The following is a 17,325-nucleotide window of genomic DNA, read 5'->3' on the forward strand; positions in this document are numbered from 1 at the left end:
TGCTTGGTATGAAACGAATGCGACCATCAAAATTTCTACGCTTCGCGCGTAGCTATTGGAAAAGGTGCGCGATCATTCCCTTTGTCGTGCACTGTGGGGACGCAAATGCACAAGTATGGTCACTGCAAATTTCGCACTGGTTATTTCGTAGAAACAAACTTCGTTACTTTAAGAGCGGTTACCACGAAGCCGTTGGCCAGCTGTGAGGGGAAATTTAATTCCTTCGTTCGTGTCTTCGCTGTTTAATTCGTACATTCATTTTAGAATTAGGACTATGGGGTTTTACATCCCAAAGCTATATTCAGGCAGTGAGGGACGCTGTAGTGGAGGGCTGTGTATAATTTATACCTACCTAAGGGTCTTTAACCTGGGGCTCTTTAACATGCACTGACATTGGTTTGGTTTGGTTTTTGGGGTTTATCGTCCCGAAGCGAGACACGCCGTAGTGAAGGGCTCCGGAAATTTTAACCACCTGATATCGCACAGTACACAGGCCTCTAGAATTTCGCCTCCATCGAAATTCGACCGCCACGGCCGGGATCGAACCTGCGTCTTTCCATCCGGCAGCCGAGTGCCATAACCACTCAGCCACCGCGGCGGCTGAAACTTACATTGAACCGTACAAAGGCCTGTAGTATTTCGCCTCCATCGAAATTCGACCACTGTGGTTTGGAGCATACCCGCTTCTTTCGGGTCAGCGGCCGAAAACTTTAACCACTACGCCACCACGCTCATTCATTCCTTTTGCATTAATAATTCATAAATATTTAATTAAGAAACAATTTTTAATTCATTTAGGAGACCTTAAAATGATGGTCATGCAAGTGAAGGGGCCGTAATACAAATGCTTATGAAAGAACAGAAATACGAATGAGATTTCGAGAGTACATACTGCAATGTGCACCTTCTTTGAGTGTACAGTTGCCACCTACACAGCATTCAACGTCACAACTTCGGATTTTGTCGCCTACATGCGTAAGAACTATAGAAAGGAAATAAACAGTATGTAACCTACTAAAAAGGCAAGACTCCGAGACGGTCCTGTTTATACATGATGTTGTCGGGATTAATGGCCACCAACAATAAATTCGCCACACCGGGAAGGAATGCGTCCTCTAGAATTACACATTCTTCATCTATAATGCCCTTGTGAACTTGTAAGACAAGGTATGTCCGTGAGTGCTACCTCTAGTTTTGTTCTGCAGTCAGCATATTAACTCTATGCTCCAAATGAAAGCAGTACGACTATCATTCTCACAACAAAATAAACCGAAAAACGGCTTCACACCAAGCTATAAAATTATCTTGTAGTATGTTAGCTTGTTACGCCAGGAGCTCTTACAGAAGGTTCCGTGAGCAACGTTTCTTGAATTTTGGAATATTTTTGAGAAAGAATTGAACAGGCGTTTTTTTTATTACTCATTAAAATTAGTTCAAAACAAATCAGTGCACTTCATCGTTCACAAATATAGCTGACAGTTTTGCCCTTCTTCTTATTATACAGCTCTAGGTCAAACAGCTCTCTCATCTCATCGTCATTTAGAATCCTTAAAGGCATTGCATATACTGGTTCACATTTGAAAAAAATTCAACAAACTTTCAATCACTAGACATTTTCATAGCGTTCATCGCGACCCTTTTTTCTTACACTGAAATGTTCGAACACAGCTTCTTGCGGCTGGTCAAAAAATATTTTATTCCATCCCTGAAAACATCCGCTCGCTATATAGGGAGGAGTTTTCAGAGACCATTGATTCTAATATATGTTTGAATTTTTTGTGCTTTTATTTTTATTGGTGACTTTTTCTGTCTTTAACATTCCTGCAACCACCTCACTGAAGCTGAGGTGGGTTTGAGTAAATAATAATTTCCCATACGTAAAAGACACCGGAGCTCAGCATATCTCTATGTACTCATTTTTGTAGCAAATGGAAGAAACGACATGATCATCCTTTCTAAAATGTAGAACTGAGAATTCCGCGATTGCCCAGACGCCTCAAAAAGAAGAAAAGCTCTCATGCCGAGGCCGTTTGCACTCCGAACAAGGGCCGACATCGCAAAAAAACATGTGACGCAGATTCTGTGTGCGAACGTCGGCTACTTCTGCTTTTCGTGGATTTCACGCGAGCATTTCGTAAAAGCAGTGTGGATTAGCAATCACACTCAGTGCGGTAATTAGTTATTGGCAGCGGAAACGCAAATCATAAAGGTGTCCGGGCAATTGCTTACGTTTCTCGTTTCGAAACCTCACACTACAAGAGGTACTGTGTGCGCAAGAAAGATATTAATTTTCTTGCGCAGAACGCCGTGCAGTTTTTCTTTCTTTCCTAGCTTTCTGTCGCCCGATTATAGCGTAGCAGGTACTGCCCCGAGCCGACCCAGAGTGTATGTCCCGACCTGGTATATTCCACAGCGGCAACTGCTAGACACAAAATGGGGAAAGAAAGTAAGGATCAAGCGAAATGACGCACAGCGTTCTGAAAGAAGAAACCTTCTTCCCTGTCCGCCTTCTCCGCTTCCACATCAACACACTCCTAACCCCTTCAAGTTCAGGGTCTCTAGCACCTCCGTCCCTGCCTTGCATGTCCGAAATGCTCGGAACCCTATGCTAATTTGGAAGATTTCTTTTACCGTGCTTCTTTGCTGTTCGATCTCCCTTACAATCGATACCGCTTTCCCAGAACCTGGGGCGCCTGGCTAGCCTCGGAGTAGCTAGCACACCTGGTGACATTAGCACAAGCTGATGGGCGAGTTGGTTATTCATAGTTTGATTTGAAGCAGCGCAAGGCCGAAAGCCAAAGAAGAGAGCCGAGAAATAAACGGACGACACAGCGCTGAACTGACATTTATTTGGCACGCTGCACGTATAAATACATTCAGGCACCAAAAAGGAAAACAAAGCAAAGAGCTCATTCATGCACTGGGATTCTGCAAGCCAACACAAGCTAAAATGTGCGATTCAGGAAGCGAAGTTCTTTTTGAGATAAAGACACTGATGGAGCGCTTACACATGTGTCACCATACGTCTTGATGTTCGAAGCCTCGATTATTTCGCGGCACAGCTTATCTCTGTTCCTATCCACAACTCTGCAAAATTCAAACTGTGGGGTGCACTCGCACTCACGACAGTGCATGCTGAGGTTACGGGACTCTTTATTATCTACATTGTTGCGGTGCTGCCTGAGCCTGTCATTTAAGCACTGTCCTGTCTGGCCAATATAAAACCTAGTCAGTGGAGTCAGTGGCTCCCATTAAGTTATCAAGTTTGTGCATGCGTGTCAACAATCCAGGGAAAACTATCCCCGTTTGCACGAAAAATCATGAGCGCAAATTCGGGAAGTGTCAAAAAAATGTCGTGTATCTATTCCACTGACTTGTAATAGGTTTTATATTGGCCAGACAGAACAGTGCTTAAATGACAGGCTCAGGCAGCACCGTAACAATGTAGATAATAAAGAGTCCCGTAACCTCAGCATGCACTGTCGTGAGTGCGAGTGCACCCCACAGTTTGAATTTTGCAGAGTTGTGGATAGGAACAGAGATAAGCTGTGCCGCGAAATAATCGAGGCTTCGAACATCAAGACGTATGGTGACACATGTGTAAGCGCTCCATCAGTGTCTTTATCTCAAAAAGAACTTCGCTTCCTGAATCGCACATTTTAGCTTGTGTTGGCTTGCAGAATCCCAGTGCATGAATGAGCTCTTTGCTTTGTTTTCCTTTTTTGTGCCTGAATGTATTTATACGTGCAGCGTGCCAAATAAATGTCAGTTGTTAGTTCAGCGCTGTGTCGTCCGTTTCTTTCTCGGCTCTCTTCTTTGGCTTTCGGCCTTGCGCTGCTTCAAATCAAACTATGGTGACATTAGTGTTTCTGGCCAAGTATAGCGTGGACGCTTAGTGGGCGTCGCAGTACTGTTTTTCTCTGTTTCTGAGTATAATTCTACAATAGCCGGTGGGTAACAAGAGCAAATTGCTGTCAATCAGTCCAGAAGGCCGCCAGCCACCATATAGACCCACTTTAGTGAGTGACAATGTAAGGCTGTGAAAGGATGAGGGATGGCTTTTACGACTCGAGAGATAGACTCATAAAATATACTGAGGAAAACAAATAGTTGCTTTGCGTCAGAATTGCTGAAGTAAGATGCCTCAAGCACTCTTATTGGTAGCTTCGTTTTGTTTTTCGTCGATGGCCTCAACACGGAGCTTCGCTTGCGTGTACGTTAGCGAAAAAGCAATCGTAGCAGCGCTGCTATATGCACTATGGTGAGATAGGATATGCGAATCAAAATAAAGAGCACTACACTAAAATGAAGTAATAACTATTTATAACGGGCTGACGCTTCTCTAACGATGAACTTTGTGTCGTAATCTTCCTCGTGAAAGAAATTATTGTTTTCTATTTTGGCTCACAACAGGAGCATGTGGAATATATGCAGTCTATAGGCCGTACGCCTTAGCCGGATACGGATAGGTCTAAATATATAATGATCCCGCATGAGGTGATGCACCTCATATTAGAATAATGTGGACACCACAGCAGAGGATATGGCACCGAAGAGGAAAATGTACGCTAGGCTACCTATTTCCGCGTATCACTAATGTCATTGAGACCTCATCTTCCGATATTTACATTAACTTGACTTATACGAAAGGTTCGAATAGAACATTTTGAGATCACCTGGCCTCCTTCTCTCCAATGAGAATCTAGCATTGCCGTGCTCTCATTAAGGCCAAAGAGAATGTTCATATTAGGGTAGTGTGACTCACAACTGCGGTTTTTCATGCTGAGAAAGGAAGTGGTTCCTATTGGTGGTGTAGTGGAAGTGGTACACGTTCTGCTTGAGAGAAGGTAAACGAATCTTAGCGATTAGGTGGGCGATAGACATATCAGCATCCTATATACGTCCGCACTCCACTCGCACTGACTCCATCGTTTATGCACCATTGCTTCCATCAAATCGTATACTGCTGTGTCATACTTAAAGTATAGCCACGCGTACATGAAAATATTAATTCCCTCTTGTTTCTGATGTTGCGGCGCCAGAGATGCATAAGTGCAGACACCGGTCTTCTATTTGGTGTATGTCACGTAGGCGAGCAATGCCTTGTTATACCCCAAAAGGCGGGTTACTTTGAAAGTGCTGCATATATAATAGGGGAACTGACTTTGACCATTTTGCGTTTTCACGTCAGAGGCACTGCAAGTGCGACGTTTATTCGAAGGAGACGGGGGGGGGGGGGGGGGGAGGCAGAGAGATATCTGACCGCTTTTGTTTTTTCGAGACGTCAAAGCATTGTTCAGTCAGTGCTTCCTTTTTGAAGAAAGAACTGTCCGTCGGTCCATTACTAGAATACGTTGTGCCTCTGTTGTATGCCTTTAATTATACGCTAGGTTTTGCTGTCCGGCTGAAAAATTGTCACTTCGATGAACTGCCCTCCAACTTCCAATTATTCAACTTTCCACCAACCAGTTTTATAAAGATTGTTCTTATGATGTGACCCAAGAAAGAGTAAGGATCGTACATTGACGTTCGACACTTCAGTTTTTTTTACACACGGTAGATCTGCTCGCCTGCGAGAAGGGTGCGAATGTCTCCTCAGACTTGGACATAATTTTATGCCAATCTTTTTGAACTATACGGCTCTACAACTTTGGGGATATTGAGAGAAGAGCACGTCATCTCACGCCTCAATTTTAAAAGGGGACAAGCCGCTCGCTTCTCCAAAGAAAATAAACCGTTTAAATCAGTTTAGGTCTATTTAAGATTTTATTTTGGGGTCTCTAACTGTAGATGGTGTTTAGTGTTTTTTGCTCAATCATAAGTTATCGCAGTAAATAACCACACTATTTCTGACACGTTATGGCTTAAGGTGGTGTTGTAAAACTTACAAAACCTTCTACTCCACTTTTCATCTCGTTTTCACAGTGACCACCAGCGTGCTATGCGCTCAGGGCCCGAGCGGTGACAACGGGTGTGCTACGAAGGCCACATCAAATCAGACGTAATGGACGACCTCGACCCACCGCCGCTGAACGAGACGTACGCCGGAGGCGGACCGGTTGCCGTCCCGCACAATATATCTGCGTGCGTCAATGAACTGTGTGTTTCTGAGGCGGAGTACCTGGACCTTCTGGAGGAGTACATCTTCCCGTCGACCTACGAATGGGGCCTCATCGGCCTGCACGTGGCCGTGTTTGTGGTCGGGCTGGTGGGAAACTGCCTCGTGTGCGTGGCGGTGTACCGGAACCAGAGCATGCGAACCGTCACCAACTACTTCATCGTGAACCTGGCCGTGGCAGACTTCTTGGTCATCCTGGTCTGCCTGCCACCTACCGTGCTTTGGGACGTAACGGAGACGTGGTTTTTCGGTGCAGCGCTCTGCAAGATTGTCTTGTACCTGCAGGTAGGCTTTACGAAAGCCATTTACGTTCCAGTTGGAAATTTTGCGGCGTTTTCATTCATACCTCGAAGTGTTTCAAGGGGAATTTTCTGGGTCCTGGCCCTTGGCCCAAAAATATACATATATATTTGGCCAAGTGTCTTCCGGCGATATCGTCTGCTTTTCAGCCATGTGGGGCAGAACTTATGCCTCCCATTGAGGCATTGTTCTCCAAAAGTGGAGGAACCTCTCCCAACCTTTCACCTTTCGATGCCTTTAGGGTTTATGTAGCCATAAGGGCCGCACTGCACGGCTTAGAGGTTATCCATACGGCCTTCAAACTTTTCAGCGAGGTTGCACGTACCAACGGGCAGTGAACTCAGATGAGAAGGCCTAAACATAAGGCTCAACGTAATTAGTGAAGTGGACACCTTCGACATGAAAATTTACTATCCACCCACTTGAAGCTTTTAAAAGAACTCGCTTTCAATTTTATTCCTTCCTCAATGAGAGTCCCAGCCGCAGTACACCTTGTTCTCGCCAAGCGCAAGGTTAATTCATCAGCGTTTACTCCGTCCCTGAAAAAAGCACCGCAGAGTCAGAATGAGCACAAGGCTGTCGTCCTTCTTTCTGTTTTCTTGGGACACAGTTGACAGTTTGTACTTATTTTCAGTGCAAGTTGAGCTTTCAGCGCGCTCTTACTCGTCAAACGCGGTCCTCAGGCGATAAAGGAAGAGAAGTTTGTGTATAACATTTGTTTCTGTTTTAGAAGATCATCTTAAGACGACAGGGTTCTTTAAGCGCACGTTAGCTTCAGTGAATGTATTTCTGCACATTTTTTTACGTATCAGCCCTAACCTTATTTTCTAAAATCGGTCACAAACAAGGATTTAATTCATGTTATAAAGCCCGCGAAATAAGGAAACACGTCTGTGGTTTGCCCGGCTGTCTCCATATTAATCATTACGTTTTAGTATTACATGCAGGCGAGCGAAAAATACTCCAATGCTGCTGCCTCGTGACGTCATAATCATCAAATTCATATGCACAGCCAGTAGGAGCTCGAACACCGCTCTCCTTTTGGCCACTCGCAGTGCGTGTCCGTGTCGGTGTCGGTGTTGACGCTGACGTTCATCTCGCTGGACCGATGGCGCGCTATCTGTCGTCCGCTCCGCTCCCAAGGCTCCCCCGGGGCCCGCGTAGCCATTGGCACCATCTGGATCGTGTCGTGCCTCGTCATGCTTCCCGAGCTTGTGGTCATGGACACACGCCGGGGCCCCGTGGCTGGTGCGTATACTTATATGCCTTTCGATGACTGTCTACGCGAGTTGTTTTTGCACCGCGGCTGCCGCTTGCAGGAGCCTCGTGCCCCTGCCGCCTCTCTTCACTTTTCTCGCTAAAGTGTGATGGAGGCGCTGCTTTTGAAACGTAAACCTTCAAATTCAAGTAGTATGAAATCTAGAATTGAGGTACCTTTCCTATTATTTCGTCGTAAAATGTTTCTTATATGTCTTTTCTTAAAATATCCCATCATCCGCTTGTACGCCAGTAAATTTCCTCGCCGCTTACCTGAGTATCAACCAGGCTAGGCCAGATTCCAAAGACATGAATCTCAGTTTGCAGGTAAAACACGTTTTCAGTCTCCTTTACAAAGGCGCATGCAGAAAACGGAATTCACCTTCCTGCGTGAACAGCCACAGTAGAAGGTCCCCAATTACTGCATTCCTGTCTTTTCTGTACCATGAATTGACTCGACTGCGTTGATTTTTTGCGCATGTTTCTTTTTTTCTAGACTCTATAAGCGATTATGTACAATCTGAGAAGTGCACAAAATAATAACTTGGTTATCCTGGAAAGCGAACCCATTTCTGCCGCATTTATGGTTCACTGATCCCCTAATGGGAACATTAATTGTCATCCAGACATATATTTGTAACATTGGTGAGAGTACCCTTCTCTCCGCCAAACGTGCTCGCTTTTCATTCTCAAAGGCAGACAAATAATAATAGCTGAATTATTAAAAAAAGTTAGAGTGGGTTGCAGTGCGCCTGAATGTGTAGTGCTGTGCACAACAGCGCATTGAGTCGCTGTGCAGCTTTGTATGTTGCCTGCGTTATTTATTACGGCGCTGCAGGTCATGATGAGCACGGTTGTTCATCATACTGGCTTTTAACGAAAGCAATATCGGACTCGAAAAGTTAAAAAAAAAACCTTTCCATAAAAAGCCAGAATTTCCCTATTGCCGAGCACCCTCCACAATGAATGGCCCAATCCGAACTTTGTTGCTCGTGCAGTTTATACAGCCGCGTTGTCGCTGCATTAAAACAGGGAATCAATCGCGAACAGCGCCGTCCCCCGGCTATTAATCAGTCACTGTGCAATAATCGCTCAAGGAAGTATGCTGGTCGCGTTGATTATTGATAGATAATTTGCCCAGTGTGTTTAACTCTTACCTCCACCATTCGGTTCTGAATCGAGCACATTTCGACTTCTATCATGAAGGACAGTGCCACTCTGGCTCTAGCGCTTGCTGCCTGTATGCTACGTGTGTGTCGACGCCTGGCTATGTGTACACTGTCGCAGGTGCCCTGTACCTGACAGACTGCGCGTACACGTGGCCTCAGGGGTACACATCGGTGTACCAGCTGTGCCTGGTTGTGCTGCTCTACGTGGTACCATGCGCACTCATGTCGGCCGCCTACTACCAGATGGCGCGTGTGCTGTGGCGAATGCCCGCGCTGCACGAGGCCGGATCACTGACAGGCACACAGCCGCCGCCGCAGACGCTGGCTCGCCGCAAGGCAGCCAAGATGCTCATAGCAGTGGTCAGCCTGTTCGCCCTCTGCTACCTGCCTGTGCACACGCTCAACCTGCTCAGGTGCGCACTCTTCTCGGACCATGCAAGGAAGGAAAATTAAGCGCGGAGGAACGAAGGACACTGTAAGGGGGACAAAACAAGCGCTTGTGTTGTCCCCCTTCCAGTGCCTTCCGTTCCTTCGCTCTGAATTTTTCGCCAAAATGAACTACATCACACTCGCCCATCTCACCATTCTTCCGTCACACGAGGGTGCTTCCTTCCGTTGTAAAATTAACTGCCATTCAATCATTGGTTGTCCGCTGAATAAAAAAAGACCATAATTCTGATGCCACTAGAGGTATCGAAATTCGATTCAAAACTCGATCATAACGTACGGCCATTTTTTCTTAGCTTAGGTGATGGTCATTGGCTATGATCAATCGCGCCACTGACTGTGGTACAGGTCTTCTTCCTTTATTAGATAGATGTTTTGCAGAGCCTTTGATGCTCATGTAAAATCTCAACGGCACAGATTGCATGACAATCCACTGGCCTGCAAGTTTTAGTTGAATTAGCCGGATTTTTTATCCTAGACCCTTTCACATGCCTTCTTAGCGTCTGCAGGACTGGACGATCATTTATCTTTAATTAAACAAGTCACCGATTTGGTCAGTGTTGGATATTGTGCCTACAATGAAACATTTTTTCTCTTTGTTCAACTCAGTGTTCAGCGTTTCGTATTAACAAATGTCTGGCAGTACCGAAAACTAGACTACGTAATTGGCGCACACGAGAAGATGTAATTTCCATTACGCTATCGTGGCAGCATTGAGCTCTACTACGATTCGGGACAGTGGCTACCTGTCACGGAGACGAGCCCTTTTTGTCGGGCGCGGCGAGGTGCAGCAGCGTAAAGTGAAAGTCTGCTCTGTGTCTACGCTTCAACTTCCGAGGTCGCAGTAGCTTGAAATAAATCAGATGATGCTACGTATCGTTTACTGGCTAATTGTACTTGTGATTGAGTTCTCAACTAATAAGACTGTAGTACTGTGGAAGCACGCGTTTATGCAAAAGGGCTGCTGGCACCAAATTGTGATAGGACCTAAGGAACAAACGGTGATAAAATCAAAGGGAATGATTTTTTTGCATGTAACGTCGATTTACTTGCGGTCAAAGTGCTGTGCCGAAAAAATGTTTATCATGAATGAAAGGGAATAAAAGGGAATAGCACGCGCACTCGCATAGTCAAAAGACTATTTTTTTGCACACCTCCGCTTTCGTCTTTCTTTTGGCTGCTTTTACATTGGTGTGATTTGGGTAGTGGCATTTTAGGCATCTCATGAACAACAGACAGCAGATATATTCCTTGTTGTTCCGAAAGTTTTCTTCAGAAGTCGATGAGAAGTTTATTGAGAATGAAGTCATTGTCGAGACAGCTAAAATCAACCCTGTTAGTGCGCAGCCACTTAATATTTTTTTTCGTTCAGATGTTCATGCAGTATTATCGAGCGTGGAAATATTATGAGAACATCTCTGTTAGCTTATTTTAGCCTCAATGCGCACCGAAAATTGTTCATGCTATCACGCACAAGCAATCGATAATCTGACCCAGCCTTGTGCCTCATCTGCAGGTACACGACGGAGCTTCCCCAGACGCCCCTGATGAGCGTCGCTTCATTGCTTTCGCACTGGCTGTGTTACTTCAACTCCGCCATAAACCCCATTGTCTACAACTTCATGAGCGGTAAGTGTTGTAGCCCGCCCAAAAGAAAGGGCATTCGCCGTTGCTTTTCACACGTGGATTGACCTCTCTTGTCGCGATGATCGCCCACTGGCAGTTGATTATCGTCTACTAGGTTATGAGTCATCGGCGGCCTTGGGAGAGACAACTGCACCATGAAGAAAGAAAAATTTAGTCAATACGGCCGCTATACATTACCTCTGCAACATTTGTGTCAGTTTTAAATACACACTAAGCACAACAAACGTGTGAATGATGATCTAGCGCTACATGAAATATATATTTATTTCAAATTATCCTGAGTGCCTTAAAGGCAATATAGAGCTGGGTAACTAAACAAACATACAAATAAAAATATTAATTTTAGCGTAAAAACTATAAACGCTGCTACTTGCACATTGTTCGCTGCTGATGCATTCTTGAATAAACGGTGATCATCAATCAGCAAGAAACAGCCCTAAGAAGGACACCTAAAGGACTCACCTGATTTGTTTCTGGTAGCTATGTATATATGTGTATTTATTTTTTTGCTGCTTGTGAAGCATTATTTTACTTAAAAGTATCCACTAGGCCTAATTTTTTATTGCATGAAGCTTGGGGATCCTTTAGTGCTTCAGTCGCTGTATCTGCGCTGATGATAATAATGACGTATTGATGTTTCTGTCTCTACCGCTCTCTTACTCAAGGCAAGTTCCGCAAGGAGTACAACAAGTCCTTCCGCTGGCTCCTGAAGCGTGTGTTGCTCTGCGGATTCGACCGACGCAAGGCTTCAGAAACGTCAGAGCTATAGCAAACCGAAGGCCGGCTTCGCATCAACTCGAGGCCAGCCAAAGTCAACCAAAGTACGCGACTGCGTTCCACAAGGCACACGTCATGGAAGAGCACCTCAGCCTGCACCGTCTGCGAACTGTAGTGCGAGGACACCGGTGAAAGGAAAGCATTGAAGGAGTTGGGCGTCATATCACCTTGTTCCTTTATAGCCCGTCGAACGTCTGAGGCACCGGAGTCCTCATTGAATACTGCGTGCGAGTTGTGTGGATGTTTCCTCAGCCTGCAGACAAAGTAGCTGTAATGCCCGTGCCCTGGTCGTTGTGATTCATTCCGCGAGAGTGCGAACTATTTTTCTTCACTGCAGAGTCTGTGGACTGTGAGGTGATCTCGTCTAGCTGATGGCTGGCCGGTGCGAGATGTGAAGGCGCCCGTTCAATCGTTATAGCGCCGCAACACGCGGACAGTGACTGACCTCTAAGTAAGGTGTTGTTCATGAGTCGGAGTTGAACCACGCTAATTTTACCCGCAGGTTTGCAGTCACATTATGAAGCTTCCTAAACTCCACGGCTGACACCAGCGTCTGGCCATTTCGTACGTTCATCGCCCATCCTTCCCCATTCCCTCTAAGGAATGAAAACAAAAACGAGAACTAAACCTATAGCTGACATGTCAGAACGTGTATCGAGGCGTTTCTTCGGCTAGAACTAACAGGGGAGCTGTTCTTGTGTTTAAGAAATGGTGTATGGTTTTTTTTTTGTGAGTCCTTGAAGGCACTGGAATGCTCTTTCTAGACCATATTTTATTGAAAATTGCGTTTTATGCTCTCTAAATTATGGTATCTTGAACAATGCAAGACGGCGCTATAGAAAGGGGCATCATACATTCTTCAGGAATCCTGCCTTTGGAAAAGCTTTTGTTTTTGCTCTCCTTACAAATTGGGCATCTTCCAAATAAAAACAAACATGTATCGACTTTCATTGCACCAACGTTTTAGAGCTGCTTCTCTAAAAACGATGCTTCTCTTAAAACAAACGGTTGCCCTCATGAGATGCGTTGGCATTTAAGATACGAGAAGCGAGGCATGCACTGTAGTAGTCTGCGAATATGTGCGCGGGCCACAGAGCAGTCATGTTACAAGCATTACTTGCTGCCTTGGTGCGGTTGGGCCGAGAGTTTCGGCTCGGGTATTGTGACCACGTCACTTGTGAAGTGTCCGTCTTTCACTGTTTACTGGCTTCTTTATGCCTTTCTGCACGTTTGGCCCAGACAACTCCGTGTTTTCGTATTTGTGAATAATGTGTACCTGTTTGTAGTGAAATTGTCTTCCCGGTGCGTTATTACTTGTAAAAAAATTATAACTATTCCAATGCGTACTTTAAACGTCCTCGTTGCGTAACGACTGAGGCTAGATGCGTGAGACGTTGTGCAATATTAAATGATGAAAGCCAGTGAATCCTTTCCTCAGAAACGAAACATCATAACAGTCTTGTAGAACGCCTCATGACAGAGAAGTGTGTGACGAAAGCTAGTTATACTGTACAGGTTTATTGGATCTAGGTTGCTAGTAATGTGACTCTGTTCGCGGACGTACAAGGCTGAACACTGAACAAGAACACGCACATGGTATCGTATCTGAATGTCAGATAAGTGTTTAATACTGTCAAAGTTTTCAGGTTGAGCTGGTTTGCACACGGACATTAGCGACCATTGAGGGGACGATTAAAGAAGCCGCACTGTTGCGCAAAATAAGCATTCGCTCACGGCGGAAAACAAAGAGACTGAATTGAATATGTTATGTGCGTAGAACCGAATATGGGGCTTGTTCCGAAGAAGCTCCGGCCTGGCAGTGTATTATGCACACTTTATATTTCAGGCTGCATGCTTGGCATGGCTTGGAACAGTCACGATATTTAATGTACAAATATATTTTCTTTTATTTTTTATCTCAAAACCTCGCACCCGCCCGCTTGAAAAGGTATTGTGAATAAGCTGTGACCATACATTTCGAGCTTAAAATATAAGTTAGTTATGTCATATACTGCAGTCTATTAAAATTCAATTTGCAGCGTTCATGTAAAATCACAAATATTTTGGATCATGCATTTGAATGCAATGTAGCCGTATTTTTCTGTCGTAGCAGCGTTTAAAACGTGCGAGTGAGACATGAACCCGAGCAACATGCACGACAATTTGTGAATGTTTCGTGTATATCTTGATGCAGCGCAGGCTTGCGCAGGTCGTAAGATGGACTTTTATTACTCAATCTATAAGCAGGCTGTGGTCGACTCTCGAAAGAAGAGCATGATTGGCTTCACATTTTATATAACTTTAGTAATGTGTCGCACAAGCGGAGCATCATAAACTGTAATATACAACAGGAGCGATTGATTCAACTCTCACCCGCGCAGTATCAGTCTTATTTGCGCAATGAAACTAATGGTTTGTTCTGCTCTCTCCACTTCTTTCCTTCTCTCCTGGGTTCTTTTTACTTGCTCTAAGATCAGCGAATGGCGATGATAGTGGCGCAAATTCTGCCAGTCGGCACACCCGCGCACTTTCCTCTTTGTTTCTGTTTGCCACTTATCAATATTATCGCTTATCACGAAGCACGTGAGTCAAAGTTATAAATGATCACCCTGTCGTTTGCCTTTGAAATAAACCCGCTTGTGTCTAAAACTGTTCATTTTTCTGGTGCGGTATTCGACGAATATTGGAAAGGAACAAGCCTTGTCAAAAGTCTTCGGACTACACGATTTCCTTTCCAAAAGTGCAGTTGGGCACTTCCCTAAGACCTTAAGCTCAAAAACTAAGGACAGGACTCCTCATACTTTAGAGATAAAGAAATTTGGTTGTGTTTTAACTGCTCAAATAAAGTGCTCGAAAGCAAACCCTCGGGCCTGAGGACTTATAGCCAAGGGTGCGCATCCTAAAATGCTTCCATCACTGATAAATTCCGTATGGTTAATGTGGCTCCAATCTTAAGTTCCTTTCAAAAGCCTAAGTTGCTATGTTAGTAGAAGGGGCTAAAAGAACACTGCAGATACTTGTTTCTGGGTACCACATTTTCAAAGCATTTGAGCCTGTTTACACCTACTTGTACTGGAGGCAGCAGTGAATTTATGTTTTACCAGTGTATTTTGCCTACACCTAAACAAACAAACAAACAAACAAACAAAACAAAACAAACAACACTGGCGGCATAGCCTTGTTTCTTTTGAGCATCTTTGTCGCTGGGGCATCAAAGCTGGGTGGGAGTAAATTTTCCAGCGTAATCCCGCTTTTGGCACTACACTTTTTTACTCCTAAAGCCACTGTTAGAGAACATTACGCTTCAAGTTTAGTACTAGGCTGGATTACGCTGTTGCCTTTATCTTCGCCTTTGTTTTTTTTATCTGAAAGTTGCAACGTTTGCGTGGCGACAGAACTGTTTCGTGTGTCGAAGCTCTCACGCAGGGTCATTTTTAGAAGTGTGCGTGGTCATTCTTGCGAACCGTAGGCATACTGTGTGAGCGTTCTTCCAATGTAACTTTTCCTGACCACCTGCCAAACGCTTTCACTGACCACTGAAGGACCACAGATAACTGAGGATTGAGGGGAGGGACGGCTATGTTTGCTGAATAACTGTTAACATACTCTTTCTATTCACCAATAGTATTAGTTTTATCATCGACTTCTAAGAATCAGTAATTGGATTTTATGCGGTTTAACGTCCTAAAGCCACTTAGGCTATGAGGCACGGCTTTGTGGAGGACTCCAGATAATTTCGACCACCTGGGGTTCTTTACTGTGCACCGGCATCGCGCAGTACGTGCGCCTCCAGCATTTGGTTTTCACTCAAATGCGACCCTCTTAGCAAGATTGAAATCTGTGTCTTTGGGGTCAGATATCGAGCGACATAACTACTGAGCCACCATGGTGGCTTCGGCTTCTAAGAATGTTTTTTTAGTGCAAACTGCAAACATTTTAATAAATAGTACGAAATGCAAAATCAAAGGAAGTGCATCACTTTCCTGAACTCATTCGTAGAGAATGCAATGTTGAATGGCAAGTTCGCTGTGCTTTTGGTATCTAGCTTCACCTCACCAGTCCTACATAAAGGAGCATGGGGTAGATAATATGTAATGAAAATTACGATGAAGGTGAGAATAGTTCTAAACTGGGCATCAGCAAAAAGAAAGAGGGTAAGGAAGCAGGAATTAATAACAATCCAATTGGTTTTGTACTTATTGAACAGCACCGTTACATTCATCGCCAACATATTTTAATAGTCCTTTCACGCGTCGGCACATCTTCCTGGTGTTTTTTGCTGCTTGTAACGTATTTCCTTAGCGCGTGTAGGACTAGGTTAAAGCTCGCGCTTTCCACTGAGACAATATCCTTAATTTAGTCTACAAAATTATTTTTCACATTAAAATATTTACGTCTCCAATGTCTGGTTGTCCTTCAGCGGCCATCTTTTGCCCCCTTCGGTCAATTCTTGCGAGCGAGAAGGGCGTTTGAAAGCGCTGTCGGGTGGTGGTGATGTGTCACATGTTGCTGACGTCATGAACTGCTCTGGCGTCGCAGAGCGCCTGACTCAAGTACGATGTGTGTACCAAAAGTGTGAGACCCACACAAACGCCATTTTTCGACACATCTTGTCGGCGTTCTCTTGCTGTGCTTAGGTCACTTGTTGTGTACAGCGTCAAGTGTGGTGAGTCATAACTTCGCGTAAATAAAAAACTTACTCCTCCTGGCTTCCAGCCCAGCATCTGTTCAATGCACGCCATGGCTAGACGCATCACACTGAAATACAGGAAAAAAAAAACCTGTTTACAAAGCAGTGTATACGGGCTGCAGACATGTTTGATACTGCCGCTAACTTCACAGTGAAATATTACACGTAATATGCTCTATTAATGGAGTGCGAGGCTGGGTGAGTATGCTTTATTACCACTACTGGGTAGGTTCATCGTTATATTTAGCGAATGGATGAATGAGTGAATGAATGGAATAGGTGATTTCTTATGTCACTACTTGATCAAAACCAAAAACAAAAATCATACCACGACACTAATATATTTTCATCCTGACACGTAACAAAATAAGAGCCTGAAAGTAAGACAAATGCGAAAATTGTATGCAACAGTACCTTTTATTATGGTTGGCACTCTGCCAGGTTGCTATTGTTACCGCATGAACAAGCTCAGCAAAAAAGAAAGATATTTGTGCTCTAAGGACGCATTATCTGCAGCCGTAGAGGCTCTTCAGAAGCAGGGATATCACTTCGTTTGTCACGATATATAACGACTTGTCTTCAAAAATGAAGAATTTCTGCTGTGACAAGGTTTCATGGCCCTTTTTACGCAGAAATGAATTCTGGATGTTTGGTACGACATGAACACGGTAACACATTTACCTCCACGCAGCTGAGCTTTTCTAGATAATACCATGATTTCCGGTGGGATTCAGCAGCCGGTGTATTGTACGTGTGTAAATTTAGTTCTGGTCATATTTTTTTTCTCTTACAAGCTTATCCACATGAGGCACACAGTCTGAGTCCGGAGCACAGTCTGCGCCCGGAACAAAGAATCACATTTGTCATTTCAAGCAGAATGAGTGATAGTGAAAAAAGAATTACTATACAGCCCGCACCTT

At 44.5% G+C, this 17,325-nt stretch overlaps 1 protein-coding gene across 1 annotated transcript in view; it reads left to right on the forward strand.

Moving 5' to 3' along the window:
* Positions 1-16,425, forward strand: part of LOC144106780 (orexin receptor type 2-like) — a 74,561-nt gene extending 58,136 nt beyond the window's left edge. Inside the window, exons 2-6 of the mRNA XM_077639714.1 lie at positions 5,926-6,403; positions 7,474-7,666; positions 8,963-9,257; positions 10,808-10,920; positions 11,604-16,425. Of these exons, the coding sequence (XP_077495840.1) occupies positions 6,005-6,403; positions 7,474-7,666; positions 8,963-9,257; positions 10,808-10,920; positions 11,604-11,707 (1,104 nt within the window). The 5' untranslated portion in view covers positions 5,926-6,004 and the 3' untranslated portion in view covers positions 11,708-16,425. The remainder of the gene's footprint in view (positions 1-5,925; positions 6,404-7,473; positions 7,667-8,962; positions 9,258-10,807; positions 10,921-11,603) is intronic.
* Positions 16,426-17,325: the final 900 nt, after the last annotated feature.

Source organism: Amblyomma americanum, chromosome 10 (genome assembly GCF_052857255.1).
Source record: "Amblyomma americanum isolate KBUSLIRL-KWMA chromosome 10, ASM5285725v1, whole genome shotgun sequence".
Taxonomy (NCBI): Eukaryota; Metazoa; Arthropoda; class Arachnida; order Ixodida; family Ixodidae; genus Amblyomma; species Amblyomma americanum.